The sequence below is a fragment of the Canariomyces notabilis genome (assembly GCF_033297395.1).
Source record: "Canariomyces notabilis strain CBS 508.74 unplaced genomic scaffold N656scaffold_45, whole genome shotgun sequence".
NCBI classification, from domain to species: Eukaryota; Fungi; Ascomycota; class Sordariomycetes; order Sordariales; family Chaetomiaceae; genus Canariomyces; species Canariomyces notabilis.
The window spans coordinates 10,954-28,733 of NW_027041867.1; the positions used below are offsets into that span (position 1 = coordinate 10,954).

General features: G+C 55.7%; 8 protein-coding genes across 8 annotated transcripts; 5 read left to right on the plus strand and 3 right to left on the minus strand.

The window, feature by feature from the left end:
• Positions 1–697: 697 nt before the first annotated feature.
• Positions 698–1,166, minus strand: N656DRAFT_785403 (uncharacterized protein). Its single transcript, XM_064816376.1, has one exon. The coding sequence runs from the start codon at positions 1,116–1,118 to the stop codon at positions 783–785; it is 336 nt and encodes a 111-aa protein (XP_064664866.1). The 5' UTR covers positions 1,119–1,166; the 3' UTR covers positions 698–782.
• Positions 1,167–1,821: 655 nt separating this feature from the next.
• On the plus strand, positions 1,822–2,948 carry N656DRAFT_785404 (uncharacterized protein). Its single transcript, XM_064816377.1, has one exon. The coding sequence runs from the start codon at positions 1,896–1,898 to the stop codon at positions 2,745–2,747; it is 852 nt and encodes a 283-aa protein (XP_064664867.1). The 5' UTR covers positions 1,822–1,895; the 3' UTR covers positions 2,748–2,948.
• Positions 2,949–3,100: 152 nt separating this feature from the next.
• N656DRAFT_515114 (carbohydrate-binding module family 24 protein) lies at positions 3,101–4,818 on the plus strand. Its single transcript, XM_064809926.1, has 2 exons — positions 3,101–4,049; positions 4,272–4,818. The coding sequence occupies exons 1-2, from the start codon at positions 3,377–3,379 to the stop codon at positions 4,478–4,480; spliced, it is 882 nt and encodes a 293-aa protein (XP_064664868.1). The 5' UTR covers positions 3,101–3,376; the 3' UTR covers positions 4,481–4,818.
• Positions 4,819–5,292: 474 nt separating this feature from the next.
• Positions 5,293–6,533, plus strand: N656DRAFT_802772 (carbohydrate-binding module family 50 protein; the record flags this gene model as incomplete). Its single annotated transcript, XM_064818283.1, has 4 exons — positions 5,293–5,343; positions 5,415–5,519; positions 5,579–5,932; positions 5,994–6,533. The coding sequence occupies 4 exons, from the start codon at positions 5,293–5,295 to the stop codon at positions 6,531–6,533; spliced, it is 1,050 nt and encodes a 349-aa protein (XP_064664869.1).
• Positions 6,534–6,765: 232 nt separating this feature from the next.
• Positions 6,766–8,719, minus strand: N656DRAFT_785408 (MFS general substrate transporter). The gene is made up of 4 exons (XM_064816378.1): positions 8,196–8,719; positions 8,006–8,112; positions 7,770–7,944; positions 6,766–7,707 (listed from the first exon to the last, which is right to left on the minus strand). Exons 1-4 carry the CDS (start codon positions 8,260–8,262, stop codon positions 6,860–6,862), a joined length of 1,197 nt encoding a protein of 398 aa, XP_064664870.1. The 5' UTR covers positions 8,263–8,719; the 3' UTR covers positions 6,766–6,859.
• Positions 8,720–8,969: 250 nt separating this feature from the next.
• On the plus strand, positions 8,970–11,481 carry N656DRAFT_785409 (uncharacterized protein). The gene has a single exon (XM_064816379.1). It carries the CDS (start codon positions 9,027–9,029, stop codon positions 11,157–11,159), a length of 2,133 nt encoding a protein of 710 aa, XP_064664871.1. The 5' UTR covers positions 8,970–9,026; the 3' UTR covers positions 11,160–11,481.
• Positions 11,482–11,511: 30 nt separating this feature from the next.
• On the plus strand, positions 11,512–14,236 carry N656DRAFT_785411 (uncharacterized protein). Its single transcript, XM_064816380.1, has 9 exons — positions 11,512–11,553; positions 11,613–12,065; positions 12,130–12,644; positions 12,706–12,727; positions 12,810–12,914; positions 12,981–13,109; positions 13,188–13,445; positions 13,531–13,606; positions 13,679–14,236. The coding sequence occupies exons 2-9, from the start codon at positions 11,870–11,872 to the stop codon at positions 14,052–14,054; spliced, it is 1,677 nt and encodes a 558-aa protein (XP_064664872.1). The 5' UTR covers positions 11,512–11,553; positions 11,613–11,869; the 3' UTR covers positions 14,055–14,236.
• A 133-nt stretch (positions 14,237–14,369) lies between these two features.
• Positions 14,370–16,350, minus strand: N656DRAFT_802776 (uncharacterized protein; the record flags this gene model as incomplete). Its single annotated transcript, XM_064818284.1, has 3 exons — positions 14,370–14,495; positions 14,564–15,989; positions 16,181–16,350. The coding sequence occupies 3 exons, from the start codon at positions 16,348–16,350 to the stop codon at positions 14,370–14,372; spliced, it is 1,722 nt and encodes a 573-aa protein (XP_064664873.1).
• Positions 16,351–17,780: the final 1,430 nt, after the last annotated feature.

Here is a 17,780-nt window from a genome sequence, read left to right on the forward strand (position 1 = left end):
CCTAAGCCCAACACCCCATCTCCTCCGAGCTCGCGTCCTGGAACAGCTACATCTTGGGTGCCCAAGACACCCTCCAACGCGCAGGAAGCAATCCTAAGCTCTAGCACACTCAAGCGGAAGATTGAAAACCATAAAGGTAGCTCTCCCACTCACATTTTCGACATTATCGACTTGCAAGCAAAGAGCATCTCGATGTTAGCGCATGAGCTGGTGTTGCTCCGAGCTGAGACCAAGAGCTCTGTACGGCAAATGAGCGGCAAAGCAAGCGACGTAGGACCAAAAAAACACGTTTGCAAGATGGTGGATCACTTAGTCTACAAGAGGCGACAATTTTAATGGCCGAACAGGGACTTGGTGGTCAGGATTGTAAGGAAACGTCTGGGAGTAGTGGTTGTAGTACTGCGGCTACGCCACACGTTCGGCTCTGTAGCAACTGCAAGAAGCCCGGCCATAATGCACGAACTTGTCAGGTAGTTGCAAGAACGTCTGATGAAAGCGAGTCTGAGTAGTTTCAATTAATTAGAGGTATTGTAGTTGAATTGACTTATACAAAGCAATGCAGGTGCAAGAAAAGTGCGCAACTCGTTATGCAAGTACGTTATAGCCAATTGAAGATGGAAAATATCGCTAGAGGATGGAAAAGATAGCTAGTATATAGGTGACCGATGGGTAGGTAGGTGGGTGGCCAACGGAGGATGGAGAATATCAAATATCACCACTATAGTGGGGGGACCCACTCAAATCAAACAAACACATAGGGCCTGGGAATTGGCTTGATTGGCTTATTCTGAAGGCCGGTTTGGCTTACTTGCCGGCCGGTCGATTTGCCTTGGTTTGAATATGCTTGACTTATTGGGAGCGCTGATTGGTTCCTGGCAACCGCGAAGGCGGTCGACTGACAGGTACGGAGTCCACCTGTGCATGTTGGCGTACCTGTCGGCGCATTGAAGTGGACAGTCGTACTGTTCCGGTTCGTAGGTTTGGGCGTCATGAATTGGGGAAGGGTCCCCGTCGCCCAAAGGCATAATGGCCCGGCTGCCATCGAGGTTGATGGCTGAGCGGACCAGGCCGGGCCCCAGCATAAGCAATGCCGTGACAGCCCTCCTCGCTGGCCACATGGTTGATGAGAGGAGGAATGCCTCGCGGAGGGGCGGACGAGTATGCCTGAGCAGGGTAGAAGGACTGGAGAAGACAGCTGTGTCCGAGACCTAACAGAAGGCGAGGAGAGACGAACATCGGGCCATATTAGGAGTCCTGGCCGCCCTCCCATCAACGAGCAAGCGACTTGGCTAAGGTACCTTAGCAATCAGACATGGAGGCCTGTTGATGATGTAGCTCATGTACGGTGTGCCTAGGTAACGTAACTCGGCGCTATTCCGCGGACCAGACGGGATATCCGCATCCAGTCCCTCGACAGAGTTCCGCAATGCACTGCCCTGGCGCAGCACTGGCACTCCATGCTTCTCCGGGCCTCCCCGAACCTCCACTGCATACCTGAAGGAAGGCATGTACACTACTCGACTGTACCTGCGCAAGCGTCGCGCACAGGATTCCCATTTCAGATCGGTCCAATGAGCGTTTGTACCAGCAGGGTGGTAACGACAGCGATTGGTTCGCCCAACCATCTCGGAATTGGTTAGGTACCCTTGGGCTCTGCCGCACAACGTCTTTCAAACTCCACCACTCGGCAGAATGGCGCAGCGGCCCGCTTGGCGACAGGGCAGCGGGAGGCACGGAACTACGGATCAATTTTGCGAGATTGGGGGACGAAAGTGACTGCCTCATTCAGGCAAAAACGTTCGGAATTTTGGTTAGTTCTTGCACTGACACCCTCAAACCACCTCGCTCAACACTCCCATTTTCACTGACCTGGTGAAGCACCCAAGACCAATAATATGCCGCGGCTCAGCCAAATCACGTACGATCACGCGGCGACTGTCCTCGCCATTAGCGATTATTTTGATTTTCTCGCCAAGATGTACCTCGACGAGGCCGACATTCTTAGACCCCCGGAGGGAGGCTGGCCGGAGATAACATCTGATCGGCTTCGAAGCCTGGGCAAGACCGACAAAGTCAACATGCTGCTGCGGTACATCCCCTACCTGCGAAGTGGCATCTACGGCTCTAAAAGCGAGGCGGAAGTTGGTCCCTCTGGAGTCCAACTCTACAACTGGATGGAGTCGATTGGTAACCTTGGCCGCCGCTCGGGGCTCGACGCCGAGGCACACTTCGAGGTAGCCAAGGTCATAACGGAGCCCCTCAATGAACATGGGGAACCGGGACTGGCCCCCCCGCACGCCGTCGGCCTTACGTCCACCAGCGATAATATCATGTATGACCGGTGGATACTCGATACGGAGCTTGGTGTCATCTACTGGGTCTCGTGCCCCGATAGGATGAGATACGAACCGACGCGGGAACCCGTCCTCGACGATTGGTATGACTTTTCACCCGAGGGGGAGCGAGAATGGCGCTGCGAGCCCGCGTGGGCCGTTGTCGACTTTTTCGAGCTCCTCAAGGACCAGTTCCTGCAACTGTTCTCGCTGCCGGTCAGCCCCACATCTGTGCGAGACATGGGCGACGGAAAACCAGCCGAGGTCGAGGGTGCTCTGCCCTTGGTCCAGGCCATCTATCGTGAACACGGCTGGCCAGACCTGAACCGCTATCGCAAGGACACGTGCTTGAAGGCGGTCCGGGAGAGGCTGGAGGAACGGTACGGTGAGGAGTGCTGGCGACTAGGGCTGTGACATGGGTTCTACCTATCTTGGCAATTGGCTTGACTCTTGATTGTACTCCGCATGTACCTTCGTGCTCGAGCAATTTGGGAACTTATCCAAAATTACCAGTGCAGGTGTGCGGCGCACGCAGAGACTTTAGCCTTAAGGTGTGTGGATGATGTGTTGGTTTTGAATGAAGAATTGGATTAATGTTGAAGTCGAAAGATGGACTGTGCTCCGTAACAGGAAAATCTCTGTGGTCAGTGTGTCCTTGCCAAAGCACATACAAAAAAGTTGCCAAGAATGGGATCTGGATAACGCGAGCCGACGGGAGGCACCGCTGCGGCGCAGACCCACTGCCAGGGGTACCGACCATTGATGGCGCTTCTATAGTGGTATTAAAGGTAACCCTCAGGGGTCCCGCGGATGTACAGTACAGTACATTGACAAGCCGCGACCTTGCGGCCTTCGAACCCCCCCTGCTGTGCTGCCTACAGGTAGGTAAGGTACCGGACATTTTTCTCTGTTCTTATTCCGCACGTCTCCGGCAGCAGAGTTGTCTTGTCCGGCATCGGTGCCTCTCAATCGTCTTCCCATGTACCTCACCATGACACCAGCCGAAGCTTGAACTAGTATCTCTTGCGCAGTTACAATCAACAATGCTAAGGTCCGTTCTTTCCTGGGGAGTGCTCGTCGCTCTCGCGATGCCTACCGCCGCCAATATCCTGATGTCGGCAAATCAGGCCGAGCTACACCCTATTGTAGCTCCCACGAAACGCCCCAATGTCACGACGACAGATCCGTGGACGTGCGTGACTGAGAGCATCCGAGACCGGTACTTCAACCCGCCGCGACCGAGCGGTGCTCTGGATGACGCCCATTACTCGTACGGCGTCCAGCTGCTTGAGACGTGTAGGACGACAGGCGTTTTCGAGTACCGCACCGACTGCGATTTTCCCAACAAGACGCTTTGGTGCGGCATCACAACCGTGCTGCCGGCATCGCTCCTCCCGGCCTACTCGGCCTACGCCAGCAGCGCCTGGTCCTGGTGGTCGGCGCACAGCTCCAGCGCCGTCCGCGTCGCCCAGGAATGCCCGCTGCTCTGGTACCAGATAGCCAATAATGTCGTCCTGGGCGGTGCGGTCTGGATGAACCACACCCTCATCAACGCCGAGTGCTATGCCGAGGCACACCAGACCGTCACCGGGTCCCGATCGTCGGCAACGGGGCCGACCGCGACGCCGGGACAGGGCGCAACATCCGTGTCTGCGCCGGCCAGCACCTCCGCCAGTGTCCTCCCGACCCAGACAAGCAGCGTCCCCAGCTCTGGCGGTAGGCTCCCGACTTCACCCACCATCATCATGCTCCCCATGCTCGCCGTCCTCTTCGCGGCCGCTGCCTCTGCAATATGTCAGTCCCTTTGAATCATGTTTGCAAAAAATATAGAACCCCCCGTCCCCAAGACCCCAACGGCAGCACCCGCTAACCAATGCATTCAATAACTTAACAGAATCCTGCAACGGGGACACCTACGCTGACGGCCAGCCAAACCAGATCCGGTTCCTCTGCAGCTTCGCCTGCAGCTACGGATACTGCCCTCCCGGCCTATGCAAGTGCACATCGTACGGCGTACCCAAGACCCGACGCAGTCCGACCAGCGCAACGGTTGCCCGATCTCCGGTGTCAGCGACGCTTACAAGGGCCTGTGCAATTTCTCGTGTAAGGAAGGGTTTTGTCCGACGAATCTTTGTCAGTATTGCTAGGGGAGGGTGGCAATTGGCTGTTGTGGGGTGAATACACGATGCGATATCTTGAAAGTGACCCACCTGGGTAGGTATCTGATGGGCGTGCGGAATGAGAATGGTATGATGGCGGCGGCGATGACCGAGATCCGTGAGAATTTCCGAGGTGATGTTGTCGCTCAGCGGCATCCAGAGATAGAACTGCAAACCTACACCGCGCTTCTTCAACCCCCTGTCTTCAACCTACTACAATACAGTCAATATTTGCACGATCAAACAAGCTCATTTTTTGAGTACAGCTCTGTCAATACAAAAGGGCTTATAAGAAACAAGATTTAGACGATGCGATTCACGAATACTACCGTTCCAGCCTGTCTTTGCGAAGTATCTCCTTTATAACGAATCAAGGTCCCCTTCCACTGATCCCGTCCCAAACCCCTGGCCCGCGTTGGCTCCCGTCAGCCATGTTGTGGGGCATCATAACGGCTGGCAATTGCACAGCACACAAGTGCCTAGCACGATGGTACGAATGTTTCCCGCCGGGCCGACGGGATCTTTGAGAATCTAAGTGCGCCTAGCCCAAAGTTTCCACGACTGACCGCGTCCAGATTATGGCTCCCAAATGCATACTCATGCCTCCACGGAGAAGACGGGATACGGTCACTTCGGCGACCGGGCCTTCTGGATTTGGTTTGTCGCGAGGGCCCAGGGCTCTGAAGGAAGCCTGGCCTTTGGGGGGGCATAAAAGGTAGTAACAGCAGCCACTGCAACAGCAACATGCCCTCCACTGTCCGCGACTCGGCATTCCCACGGCTCAGTGCCTTCCGATCATCATGTCGCCGGCCTCGCTCTCAGTGCTCTTGAGCATCGCTCCTCTCTTCCATGTGGCTCTCTTGGGGCGGCGGTGACGCGCCCCCTTCCGCGTGGTGAAGAACCCGGCCTGAACTATGACCAGAATACCACCCCCTACTGCACCTGGTGGGTTGACTTGACCAATAACACCGTCTGCAGCACTATCCTCTCCGAGAACGCAATCACTCTGGACACATTCCGCAGATGGGTGAGCGCAGCCATGTGCTTATCAGGTGTGAACAACGAGTGCTGACGCAACATCTGAAGAACCCATCCGTGCCGGCAACCTGCGGAAGCCGCGGTGTTGACAACCACGTCAACCAAGACGACTGCCTCAACGACCTCGACTCCCCCAACCATTACGACTACCCCAAGCAGCACTGCCCGAATCACCAGCACCACCACTCGTCCGCCAACCACAACCACGAGTACTACCCCCGGCAATGGGGTGTCAACGAAGGTATCCAGGACGGCATACCTCAAAACTGTAACAAGTTTCATTTCGTGCAAACCGGCCAGACCTGCACGACGCTCGCGTCCCTACATTCCATTTCCGTGGCACAATTCATCCAGTGGAATCCCGCCGCCGGAAGCGACTGCTCTGGCCTGTGGGCTTCAACGGTGCGTCACCCGCTCGCGTCTCTCTGACCTCGTTGATGCCGTGCTGAACCCGCTTCCCTAGTATGCCTGCGTCGGTGTCATTGGATTCACGCCCACGACGTTGACGTCGACCAAGACCGGCAACGGCGTCACGACCCCCACGCCGGCTCACCCGGGGATGATCAAGAACTGCAACAAGTTCGCCTACGTCAACCCGGGGGATACTTGCGACGTGATCGCCTTCTGGAACGGCGTGGGTGGCAGCCAGTGGATCAAGATCTGGAACAGCATCGATGAGGACTGCCGGACGATGCAGGCATACACCTACGTTTGCGTCGCCCCCATCTCCGGCAACGGCATCACCACCCCGCAACCCGTCCACCCGGGCATGGTCAACAACTGCAAGAAGTTTGCCTACGTCAATCCCGGCGATATCTGCGACGGGATCGGCTTCTGGAACGGCGTGGGGGGTCAGTGGATCAAGCAGTGGAACGGGATCGAGGAGGCATGCACGTTGATACAGGCGTATACCTACGTCTGTCGCCGTCGTCTGAGTGGGTTTGTCGTTGAGTCGACAGTGGAAGTCGGAACAACCGCTCAGCTGTCTGCAGCTCAGCGATGAAAATTGTACCGATATCGAGCTTCGCGCTTTCCTTCAGGAACGTAAATACGATCCTCGCTATGATATCTTCTGGCGCTTTGTTGCTGGATTACTTGATGTCGATAGGGAGGAGCCACGTAACCTCCTGGGTCCTACGCATCAGCGGCTGGTCATGCATTGCCTGAGCGAAGTCGAGCCGAAGGACCCGCCTTTCACAGAACTTCGATCGAACCTAGAAAACCAACTGAAACAGTGGCTGCTCTTTAAATGCGACTTCACGAAAGAATTCAGGTCCTGTCCCTTTGGCTAGGTAGGTATGCAACGTTCCTGTACAACTAGGTACATGTTTAGCCAACAATCGGCTTCTCCCACCCAGGCCGGCGGACTCTTGCTGCAGCAACACAGAACAGAAAGGTTCCAAGCATAGCAAAGACGCCGGCGAAGATTTTGACCCCAAGCCACCCACTGTCCTCCCCATTCAGGATGGCCCCACTAATCGGGTTGGTTGTCAGCCCGCCGATGGACGCCATAAAGAGAACAATGCCTGTCCGAAACCCAATCTCCGACATAGGCGATATCTGAGCCATGACGGGCGACAGAAGCGATGCATATCCGCCCGAGAAGGAGCCAAAGAGAATTGCGAATGCGACAATGGCCGCGTCGCTCGCGGCGGGGATCCAGAGGGCCAGAATCCAGACGCCGGTGAGCAAACAGGTTCCGGTGAAGGCGTTGAAGCATCCAATTCGGTCTCCAATGTACCCTCCCGCAAGGCGTCCCACCAGAGAGCCGGCGTTAAAAATGGGTACCAGGTCCTGGGACAGGCCACGAGTCATGCCGGCGTGAAGGGCAGAGGCTGGCAGGAAGTCGATGGGCACGAAGATGCCATACGTCAAACAGAGAAACCCAAAGGCAACAAGAACAAACTCGGGTTCGGCGAACGGCCTTAGATATGCAGACTTGGCGGGAGTCGGCCGTGTTGCTGAGGGATCATGGGTCCGGACGGTGAGGTTGGCGATACCAAGGAGGGCCAGCATGGAAAACGCAGAGATGCGCATTGACCAGGCGAATCCGAGATCGTGAATGAGACGGGTGAGCATGATGGGTAGGATGATACCACCAACGCTAGCCCCCGTCATAACAATGCCGAATGCAGTGCTTCGTCTGCTGCTGAACCATCCATGAACGCAATTCAGGGCTGAGGCTTGTAAGCGGCTGCAACGAATCATTGGGTATGGCGAACTAAGTTCAAATACACACCTGGCTGAAATATCATGGACACGCCGAGAGCCGAACAAAAGCCCTGAGCAAGAAGGATATGGTAATACTCGGTACCGATGCTCGCCATCATGAGGCCCAGTACATGAAGGATGCTGCCAAGGAAAACCAGCCATCTTTGCCCAAACTTGTCGTAGATTGCACCCACTATGGGGCCCTACGGTGAGCTCAGATCAGCGAGACGAACCATGGAAGACTCAAGGAGGGGTGGCGCGTACCATGCCGTACAGAAAGAATACCTGCAGCGAAGGTATCCACGCAATGGTGCTTGGATCATAGGCGCTGAACATTTCCGTTTGATAATGCTCTTGGAAAACGCCAATACCTGTCAACAACCTGTAGGTAAGTACCTAGTGTGCCTTGACACAGCGCATGTGGCAGTGGGCGAGAGAGGGAGCGTCCACTTACTGTTGACCCATCCTGCGGTACAGAACAGAGCACACCATGCCCCCAGAACCACCAGCCAAGCGGCCATCCCGCCATCAGGGGCTTGGCCAACAGGAGCTGTTGCTGAGACTCTCCTCTCTGATGGTGGCTCATTGTTGGGCACCTGAGAACCGCTTGTCCTATCCGATTCCGAGTTATCTGTCACACTCAGGCTCCATCCGGGCTCAAGCTTCGCATCGCCATTGGCTAGCGGCATGGCGTATGGGCAAACAGATTCTGGTTGGATTATGCTCTAAGAAATTTCCCTTCTTGACAGAAAGCCGAAACCGAGGTGTGCGAACAACGCGTACGGCGGAAAACGCAGCGGAGTAGATGATGTCGAGCAGAGCTCTCCATCTTGATCCTTGATTGCCAACATGGTGGGAATAAATGCTGTGGTTTATCAATGATCCCTGGCTTATGGAGACCTTCGTCCGGGCGGTAAACACCCATGCCAACACCGTGTGCTGTCTCGTATTGTCATGTCGCATATTCACATCGTCGAGATGGCGCGTGCTGTGTCCGGAGTTTGTCAACCGTTGCGGAAAAAGACGGCATTGTTGGGCCAATGGGAGCGCGCCGTGCTCGGCGCAGCAGCGGCAGCATTTACCACCGAGCTGAGCTGTCATTGGCTGATTGTCGCCGCGAGCTCGGTCTCGGTTCTTTGGAAACGCCGCGCCGTCCCTTCCTGCTTTGGAAGGGGGAACCTCGAATGCCAAAAATCTCTGTCCTCTCATTCTCGAACATCAGGGACGTTAACCACGAAGGAGAAGGTCGTATTTTAATACCTTTCACTTTTCTGGGTTTCTCACTATGGTTGCAGACCGCCCCGATACCGTTGCGGCGGCCGATGCCACGGCCGCCACGGTCCTAGCCACCGAGCGGAGTAACCCGCTGGACCAGCCTACTCCACGCTCGTGTTACAACTGCCACCGGCGCAAGGTCCGTTGCGACAAGGGCCAGCCATGCGTTCGCTGTGCCCGTGGTGGGAAGCAATGCACCTATCCGCCCATTGGGCAGAGGATCCAGCGCCCCAGGAAGACGACAATGGCCTGGGTAGCAAACTGTCTCTACACTCTGGAGAAACGCCTCCCAGTACCCCCAGCATCACCCCCTGAACCCACGGTTACAGCTGGGCGCCCTGCCTTCAATTCCCCCCAGCCACCTGCTGGGCGTCCGACGACAGCAGCCACACCTGCCACACCTGGGGAGGCTGAGCACTTCTTTGGAGACGAGATTCTGGTCCAAAAGGGCTCGCACAGCGAGTACTTCAACGAGCCGCTCCACTCTAGGATGATTGACCAACAAAAGGATATCCAAAATGTCTTGACCACTCCACCGGCCAGCGAACATGAACTCCTGTCCCGTTTCTCCATCTACAGCCCAATGGGGATCCTCTCTGCCGCCTCCTCCCAGCCATGCTCCAGCTACTTCCCGCTCAAGCAGACAGCCCTGAGGCTGTGGAACGCCTATCTCGAGAGGATCGAGGCATGCTCCGGCATCAAGGTCTTGCACATTCCTACTGACGAGGTCAAAATATGTGCCACCATCGAGAATCCGGCAGGAGCTCAGCCAGAGGACTTGGCCTTATGTTACTCCGTCTTCTTTGCCGCCATGGCCGTCCTCCAGCCCACCGAAGCCCAGGCGCTGCTCCAGCAGGATGATCCCTTTACCGTCCAGTTCCGATGTAAGGCTGGTTTCGAGCAAGCGTTGGCCGAAGCAGAGGTTCTAGACAAACCCACATTCCCAATGCTCTCCGCCCTGACGCTGTACCTGTCGGCGCTCCAGCTTCACAGCCGTGGGAAGGGCATTTGGATTCTCAACGGCATGGCCCTCCGTATCGCCCAGGCATTGGGCCTCCACCGCGACGGCGAGCGCCTCGGCCTGCCTCCGTTCCAGGCTGAACTCCGCCGGCGTGTCTGGTGGCACATCATCAGCCGCGATGGCCGCGCGGCCGAAGATTTTGGTCTCCAGGGCTTCTGCTCCAGGCGCTCCGACGCGCGGCTGCCCCTTCCGATCGACGACACCGATCTCCACCCCGACATGCCCGCCCTCCCCTCTCCCCGATCCGGCGTCTTCACCGCCATGACACTCCCCCTAGCCAACTTCGAAATCACTCGCGCGGTGCGCCGGCTGGGCAGCATCGCCGCCTCGGCAACACCCACCTCCCCGCCGGACGAGTCCGTCCGTGTGCAAATCATCCAGGAGGCCAGGCAGCGCGTCGACGAGCTGCTCGCCGGCTGTAACCCCGTCATCCCCCGCCATCGGCTAGCGCTGCTGACCTCGCGCCTGGCGATGCGCAATGCCGATCTCGTGTCTCGGCAGCAGTGGCTGGCGCTAAAATTCCGCAAGTATAGCGACGATGGTACTAGTAACGACTCGCGCGACATGCTGCCGACGGACGAGGACCTGGCCGAGGCGCTTGACGTGCTGGACCTGGCGCTGCAGATATGGGGCGACGAGATGCTAAGGCCGTACTCGTGGCTGTGGCGGACGAACCCAGAGTACCACGTCGTCATGTATCTGCTCTGGCATCTCTGCGTGCAGCCCAAGGGACCCCACGTGGAAAGGGCGTGGGTAACGGTGGATCGGTGGTTCAACGAGTATAAGGAGATGGGAGAGGGGCAAGGCCATAAGGGGGCTATCCTGGCTGCTCTAAGGCGGAAAGCCGAGATGATGCGGGATGCGAGAGCTAATGTTGCTGGACACGAAGGGGATAGCGGTGCTACCGGGGAGCTTGATCCCAACGCTCCTGTGGCAAACCGTCAGGGGCAACCTGCTGAAGCGGGTATCACGCCGTGGGGCCCGGGGGTTCTAGGGCAAATGTCTGTAGGCGGGGACAGCGAGTGGAATGGCGACCTTAACGACGTGCCAGACTGGGGAGCCTTTGTCCAGGCTTTCCAGATGGACGGCAAAGACTTTTCAGGCATGGGATGGTATAATTGAGGGTACCGTAGGAACCCACCCAATACATACACCTTCACTCTATCTCCATGTCGTTCTCTTTCTTCTCTTTCCTTCTCTTCCGTCTTTCTCTTGCTTTTGTTCCCTTTCTCTATTACCGGGACTGCTACCTACTCATATATATCTCACTTTGAGAGCAGGGAGCTGTCTGTATGTTCAAGCGACTTCAATTCAGCTAAGGAAGTGCCGGCTTTTCAAGTCTAGCAACCTTCTGCTCATATGTACGAAACGTTGAGCCGCAATGCGGCCCACTCAGGTTCGTCAGACGGCCTAATTATTACAACGATCTACTTTGTACAAGTTGGGGCTCTCAAGTCCCCAGTCTAGCTGGGCGGTTAGGCTCCCACTCAACTTACGGGTTCACCGCTCGCTAGAGGTACAGGGTTACACTGACAATAAGAGACGAGGAAAGCTGATTGGGTTCATCCCATATAGTAGCATCCAGTGTCGATTCCGGCTATCAGCACCGCCACGATTGGACATCCATCAACATCAACCCTCCAAGTAGCCTTGCGAGGCGCAGCGAGGTTCTTGAGGATATCCATGTATAAGACGGGAATCCCAGTGCAGGCGAAGGTGATGCTGTATTTCAAAGTCGAGTCACATTTCACGTCGTGGCATTCACTGTCAAGTGTAAGGTAGTTGAAGCTTGCAAGGACAGGAAGCCAACGGCATCTTGTCAACACATCGCGATGCAGTCCTTCGGCAAATGGGCACATATGCCCATTTTTCTGAATCTTCTGGCCCTTATCTCGGCTCAGCTCGATACAGGTGGCCTATCCTCCGTGCCCATGGACACAGGGGCCAAACTGGGAGCCTTGATGGTAGCTGGGAGTGAGAGTCCGATCGAGGAGCGACAAACCCTTAGGTGCCTGAATCGGGGATGGGGTAGGTACACAAATCAACATAGCGTTTATAGAAACACGAGTTCAGAGCTGATACTTCCTCCTAGTTATCGCCTGCCCGGGTCGTGCTCTTCCATGTGCCCCGCCAGGGGCGGCGTGCTGCGGACCGCTCTACTACTACTGGCCTGAGACCCAATTCTGCTGCCCTGACGGGAGCGGATCTTGTGCTCTCGGAACGGTATGCTGTAGTACCGCTAGGATGTGCTGCAAGGCTGGGGCGGTCTGCGCCGGCAACAGATGTGCCTGGCCTACCTCCCTGGCCCCTACCAAGACGGGACCGACCACATCTAGATGGACATCGACGCACACAACTACTACATCGGCAAAGGCAACTACATCGAAGGAAATCACATTGACAACTCGGAGAGTAACTACTACATCGTCGATAATCAGTACTTTGACACAGACCTCCAAGACTACCAGCAGCGACATCTCCGAGACCGATGCATGCAGCGTTGAGATCAACGAGCGGCAGGTCCTGCCGGTTAAGACAATTCCATACGTCGAAACATACACGACACTTCCTAACTCCAACACGAGGGTGTGTCTGGACAACAGAGAGGTAAGTACACAGATAGGGGAGTGAGAATTTAAACCAGTCCAAGAAGCTGACATGTCTGTAGCTGATGAACAGCATGTGTAAAGGCGAGCTATTGACCCCGGGCCGTTACCCCTAAGACAACAGATTTACAAGCACATGTAGGCTGACTGGACGAGTTTTGGTCAGGGATTAAAAAAGCCCGCGGTTGCACCTCTCAGTTCATGAAGCTCACCTATCGCCCTGACTTGGCAAAGACAAACAGGCCCACCATGTGCCCCAAAGGGTTCTGCGGTGAGTTGTCATTGCCCCGTGCTTCAACTCCATGATCCGGACTCGGCTGACCGATTCGGGATCTAGATGACGAGAACGTTCAGTGTAAGCCGGACGACACATCTATGCCCTGCAACCCCTACGAGAACTTCATGGACATCCCTGGCGGCCGCCCTGGCATTAAGTGGCGCATGACCTGCGACGAGTTCCCCTTTGGTAAGTCTCACACTATATTAATAACCTGCCGCCTTACAATTGAACCAAGCGCTTACATGATGGGAATTATGTATTCAGCGTCATCCTTACAGGGCGGCAATCCAGGCACAGGCACGTCCATCTGCATCCCTGGCTGGCAGAACTCGTACCAGGGCCAGATGCTCCGCGGATTGGGGCAGATGCTCCGCGGATTGGCCGACAAAGACTACATCGTCAAGATCACGGGCTGGGACTGCAAGACGGGCCGGCCGACAGCAGGGTCCGCGCAGAACTGCGGGCTGAACTCGGGTACTGTCATCAAACGGGATGACCTGGGCTGGGAAAGCCTGGGTCAAGGCATGTTCTACGTCCACAACACCTCCCAGCAGCTTCCCAGCAGCTGAGTGATACATGGCCGTACTTACTGACAAACGGAGAACAGAAGACTTCTTCACCAACATCACCGAGTCGGGGGAAAACGCCCTGATGATGTTCCTCGGCGACGTTAGTCCGGGATCGTAAGAATCCTTGCCGTGACCTACTCATGTTGAGTCAAAAAGATATGGCTAACCACTTCCTGACGCATGTAGTTACACCTTCAACCTAACCGTCGCGTCTGGAAATCTGACCAGCATCCTTGCAGTCGACGGCGAGGGGAACACGTTCGACACGTCTCTTGGCAACGGGACCCTTCAGATTGGCGTCGGCCTGCACCCGGTCACGGTCCAATTCACAGAGGAGGCGTACGACGTGGCGCTGTGGGCGTATACCAGGGAGACTCAAATTCAGCTAACATACAATCTCACATACACAGCGGCGGCGGCGACGTCACCGTCACCGTCACCGTCGCCATCAGTTTCAATGACAGGAGGAGTTTCCTCAGCTGGTGGTTGCGGGGGAGGGTTGGCGCTGCTCACTGCATGCGGTGTTCTAGCAATGCTATCTATTCTCAGCGCGCTGGTGTGATTAGAGACCGAGGTGGTCTTCAACTGAAGTTGCTTCGCATTCAGACGCCCTGTACTAGTAGCAATGATGAACCGTAGGCTTGGTCGTCAGCTTGCTTATTCCGTTACATCCAGTTCTTGGCTGGCAAAGGCTTGTGTGAGTTTTTCTGTTCATTAGCAGGTAGAGAACACTGATCCAGCGACTTGCTCGGCAGGGCTTCCCGCCCGTTCTGAGTGTCATGTGAGAAGTGCCGTGTTGAACAAGACTGTAAAGCCCTCTGTATGGGTCTCACCTTGCCTCCTTACTTCGACATTAGAACGCTCTATGTGTTTATGCCTAAGTTCTATCAATAAGAGGAGAGGCGGCGTCTTCTGGGTTCTGTTTCCTGTCCGGGTCGCCCTGCGGTATTTCCCCACTGCCACGGCCATCTCGCTGGACAACTTCCTTCTCCAAGGTGTATCTCTGCACACCATGATAGACACCGTCTCTCCTCCCGCCCCATATGGCACCCTGCCATGAACAAATTGCACCCTGGTCGCTGAGCCAAACTCCTCGTCCCCCATGGCCTTGGCCAGCAAAACGGCAGCATCCTGAGCCTCAAACTCAACCGCTCTTCCTCCAATCAAAGTCCGGACGAGGCCTATTAGCGAGCCTAGGAGCAAAACTCCATAAACAACGAGCCAACCACGACTTTTACCGCCTAGCCTCTGAAACGAAATGGTTGCCGCGATGGACGCAGCTGGGGATACTTCCGGCGGGTTCCTCATGTAGGCGACTTCGGTTGTCTGCCGCAGCAGAGAGATGGCCGCCTGAGCTGACTGTGAAAGTACAAGGGCAAGCATGTCGCCCAAGGCCGTGTCCTCAAACGCCGGGTATCCATCTCCGAGAGGGAAATATCCGCCGTTTCTGAATCCCCGAGCTACCAGCTCCATGTTGTTATGCAGTTCTTCCGCAACGAGCTGCTTCACGAGCAGCCAGATGGACTGAGAACTTGTCGTAGACGATGCTATCGTCGACATCACGCGGCCTATCTCTACGGGGGCGACAGGGCTTTCAAGGGATGTCTCAACAAGTACCTCCTGGCCCGAGTACCGGCACTCGAAGACCTGACCCTCTTTGTCCACTGGGCCTGCAACAAGAATGACATGGACAGGCTCCCCCAGGTCGATATCACTTCCGCCAGTCGCGTTGACAAACTTTACCGGATTCGGGTAAGTGATGTTGGAGCCAATGGCGAGGTCGGGATCGAAACTCTTGTACCCTCGATGTGAGACGGCGGTGATGTTCTCTTTGCTGGCCCGGGTTAACTCGTCGAAATCGCGGGAATCGTCGCCCACACTGGCAGGCACTTTTCCCGGTTCCCGCCTCGTGACTGTGGTAATTACCATGCCACCCAACTCCCAGAGGTACTCGGAGTACCTGTCATAATCAGCCGTGCGGTTCTCGCACGTGGAGTTGATGATGGTTCCGTAGACTTCGCCCCTTAACGCGTTAAGCGTATAGTTATCAGGAAGGGAGAAGTACTCCCCCGGCCCGAGGTATTCAGCGTACGAGCGGACACTGAGGCCGACGCCGGCCGTCCAGAGGCCGCGATACATGACGTCGCCCAGCAGTCCGTCTGGCGTCATTGACCTATATTGTCCGCGATCATTCGCTTCCCAGATATCTGAACGACCTGAAATGAGGCCGTTGACATACGCGCTGCGATACATGAACGATCCCAGAGCCGGGGCGATATCGTCTATGTAACATATACCGTAGCAATTGAAATCGGACCACGTCCTGTTGGGAAGGGGTTCGAGGGGTAAGGACGGGCGATCGTTCGTTAGGTCCTCGATTGCCGTCTGCGCCGAGAATAATGCGACGGTGGCGGTTGACGTAAAAGCCGTGAGAAACATGAGTAAAAGGATAGAGGCCCTTTCGGGCGGGATACGCCCGCTGAGCAACTGTTCGAGGCTGCGTCTGGCGGTCAGAGGACGCAGGAACAAGGCGGGGACGCCTCTGGAAGACGCGAGTTCGAGTTGCGTGAGAAAAGCGTCGTGGCTGCTCACCGCGATGCTAGCGACAATACCCACGGCCGTACCAGTGACGACGACGACGACATTCCAAGTCGAAGGCGAGATACTTTTTCACCGTCTTCCACCTACCCATTCGGCACCCGGTTCCAACGAGACTCAAACCCTGAAAAGGCAATATGTGTGTCCATGTCGCTGACCACGATGGCGAGACCGAGCAGGACCGCGAGGGACAAGACTGCTACAAGGTTGAGGAGGATAGCGCTCCTGCTGTGCCGTCGACGGAACGCTTGAAAATCCATCCTGACGTCGTAGACAGGACTAACGGACGTGGAATCAAGTCAAGTAGCAAAAGAGGGCTTTCAATACGCAGGCAGCGTCACCGACTGATAGTCGCCTCGTTCTCGAGCGAGGCTTCAGCTGCCGATGAAGTATCTTCTTAGTGTGGCCTGCCTGCAGGACCTAGGCCATGCGCAGGCGGGGTGCGGCTGCGTCGGCGTTGGTGTTATGAGAACATCGCGCTATCCCATTTGCGGTGTCGAGCGGCATGAGGCGGACTTGCGCCTTGCTGATGGCTGAGAATGGTTGGGATAAACATCTGGGCAGCGTGCCACGTGAACAGCCTAATCGCAATCATGAAGACCTGGAGAGGCTGGGCTCTTAGTGGCAGCCTCTCACTTTGAATTCGACGCCTGCGTTAGTGCCTCGCTGCCTCTCGCTCTTGGTTAAGAGCTAACCTTAAAGACTTGGTTGCCACAATTCGATGTGACGCTCTGTCTCGAGGTAAAGGCGTCATGTGGTGCAGACGCCTCCTGGATGGATTGGTGCAATTTGAAGACAGATGTCTATCCGCAAATGATCTTAGCTGCACAATCCCATTTCCCACAAAGAACGTGAGAAGCTTGCGGTTGACGGGGCAAGGGGCTACATGTATTGTACATACATACCTATCGTCAGCTCTCGGCAACTCCCTTCAAGTAAGCGGTTGGGAAACCTGAAGGCCAGCGGCTCGAGAGTTCTGATTTGTTTGGTAGGAATAGGCTGAGCAGCTGCCCACAACTTTGAGTCGGAGCGAGGCCGGGCAGACGCAACCTACCGGTTCTCCTACTCCCGTAAGCGTTCTGTAAGATACCTACCTACCTTAGGTACCTAGTACCTTAATACTCATGTACTCTACCTACGCGGCTTCCTGACAACGAGTTATCCCAGGTACCTAGCAGCCACTACGCAGGTCAACATGAAGTTTGTTGGGAAATCACTAGGCCGTATACCCAAACCCTATAGAAATGGGGTGCCACTGCTAAGATTGTTGGTGTTGTAGTATACCTATAGGGTAACCCAGACCCTCTGCAGGCAAGGAATTCCTTTTGCCGTATTGCAACAGTTGGGGGAGTACCTCTCCCGCAGTTACCATCTGTGTCCCGACTTCTCGACACATCAGGGTCATTGTTATGGACCAAAAATTAGGACCCCTAAGTAGGTAGGTATAACTATATGACCTAACTTACCAATGACCCAGGTGCAGTTATCATCGTTCGTCGTTGTCACCTGGAGTCAACGCCGTACGTCGCCCCTGCCCTAGACGCCTCAGCATGTACATACAACAATCCAGGTACGGTACAGTAAGGTACCTTACACTGCATCATCTGCGAGACCGTTCTAGAAGGAAAATGGTAGAACAATCGCGGGAGCATAGGGTTTCGTAGGGATCAAGGGGTCACATAATGTAGAT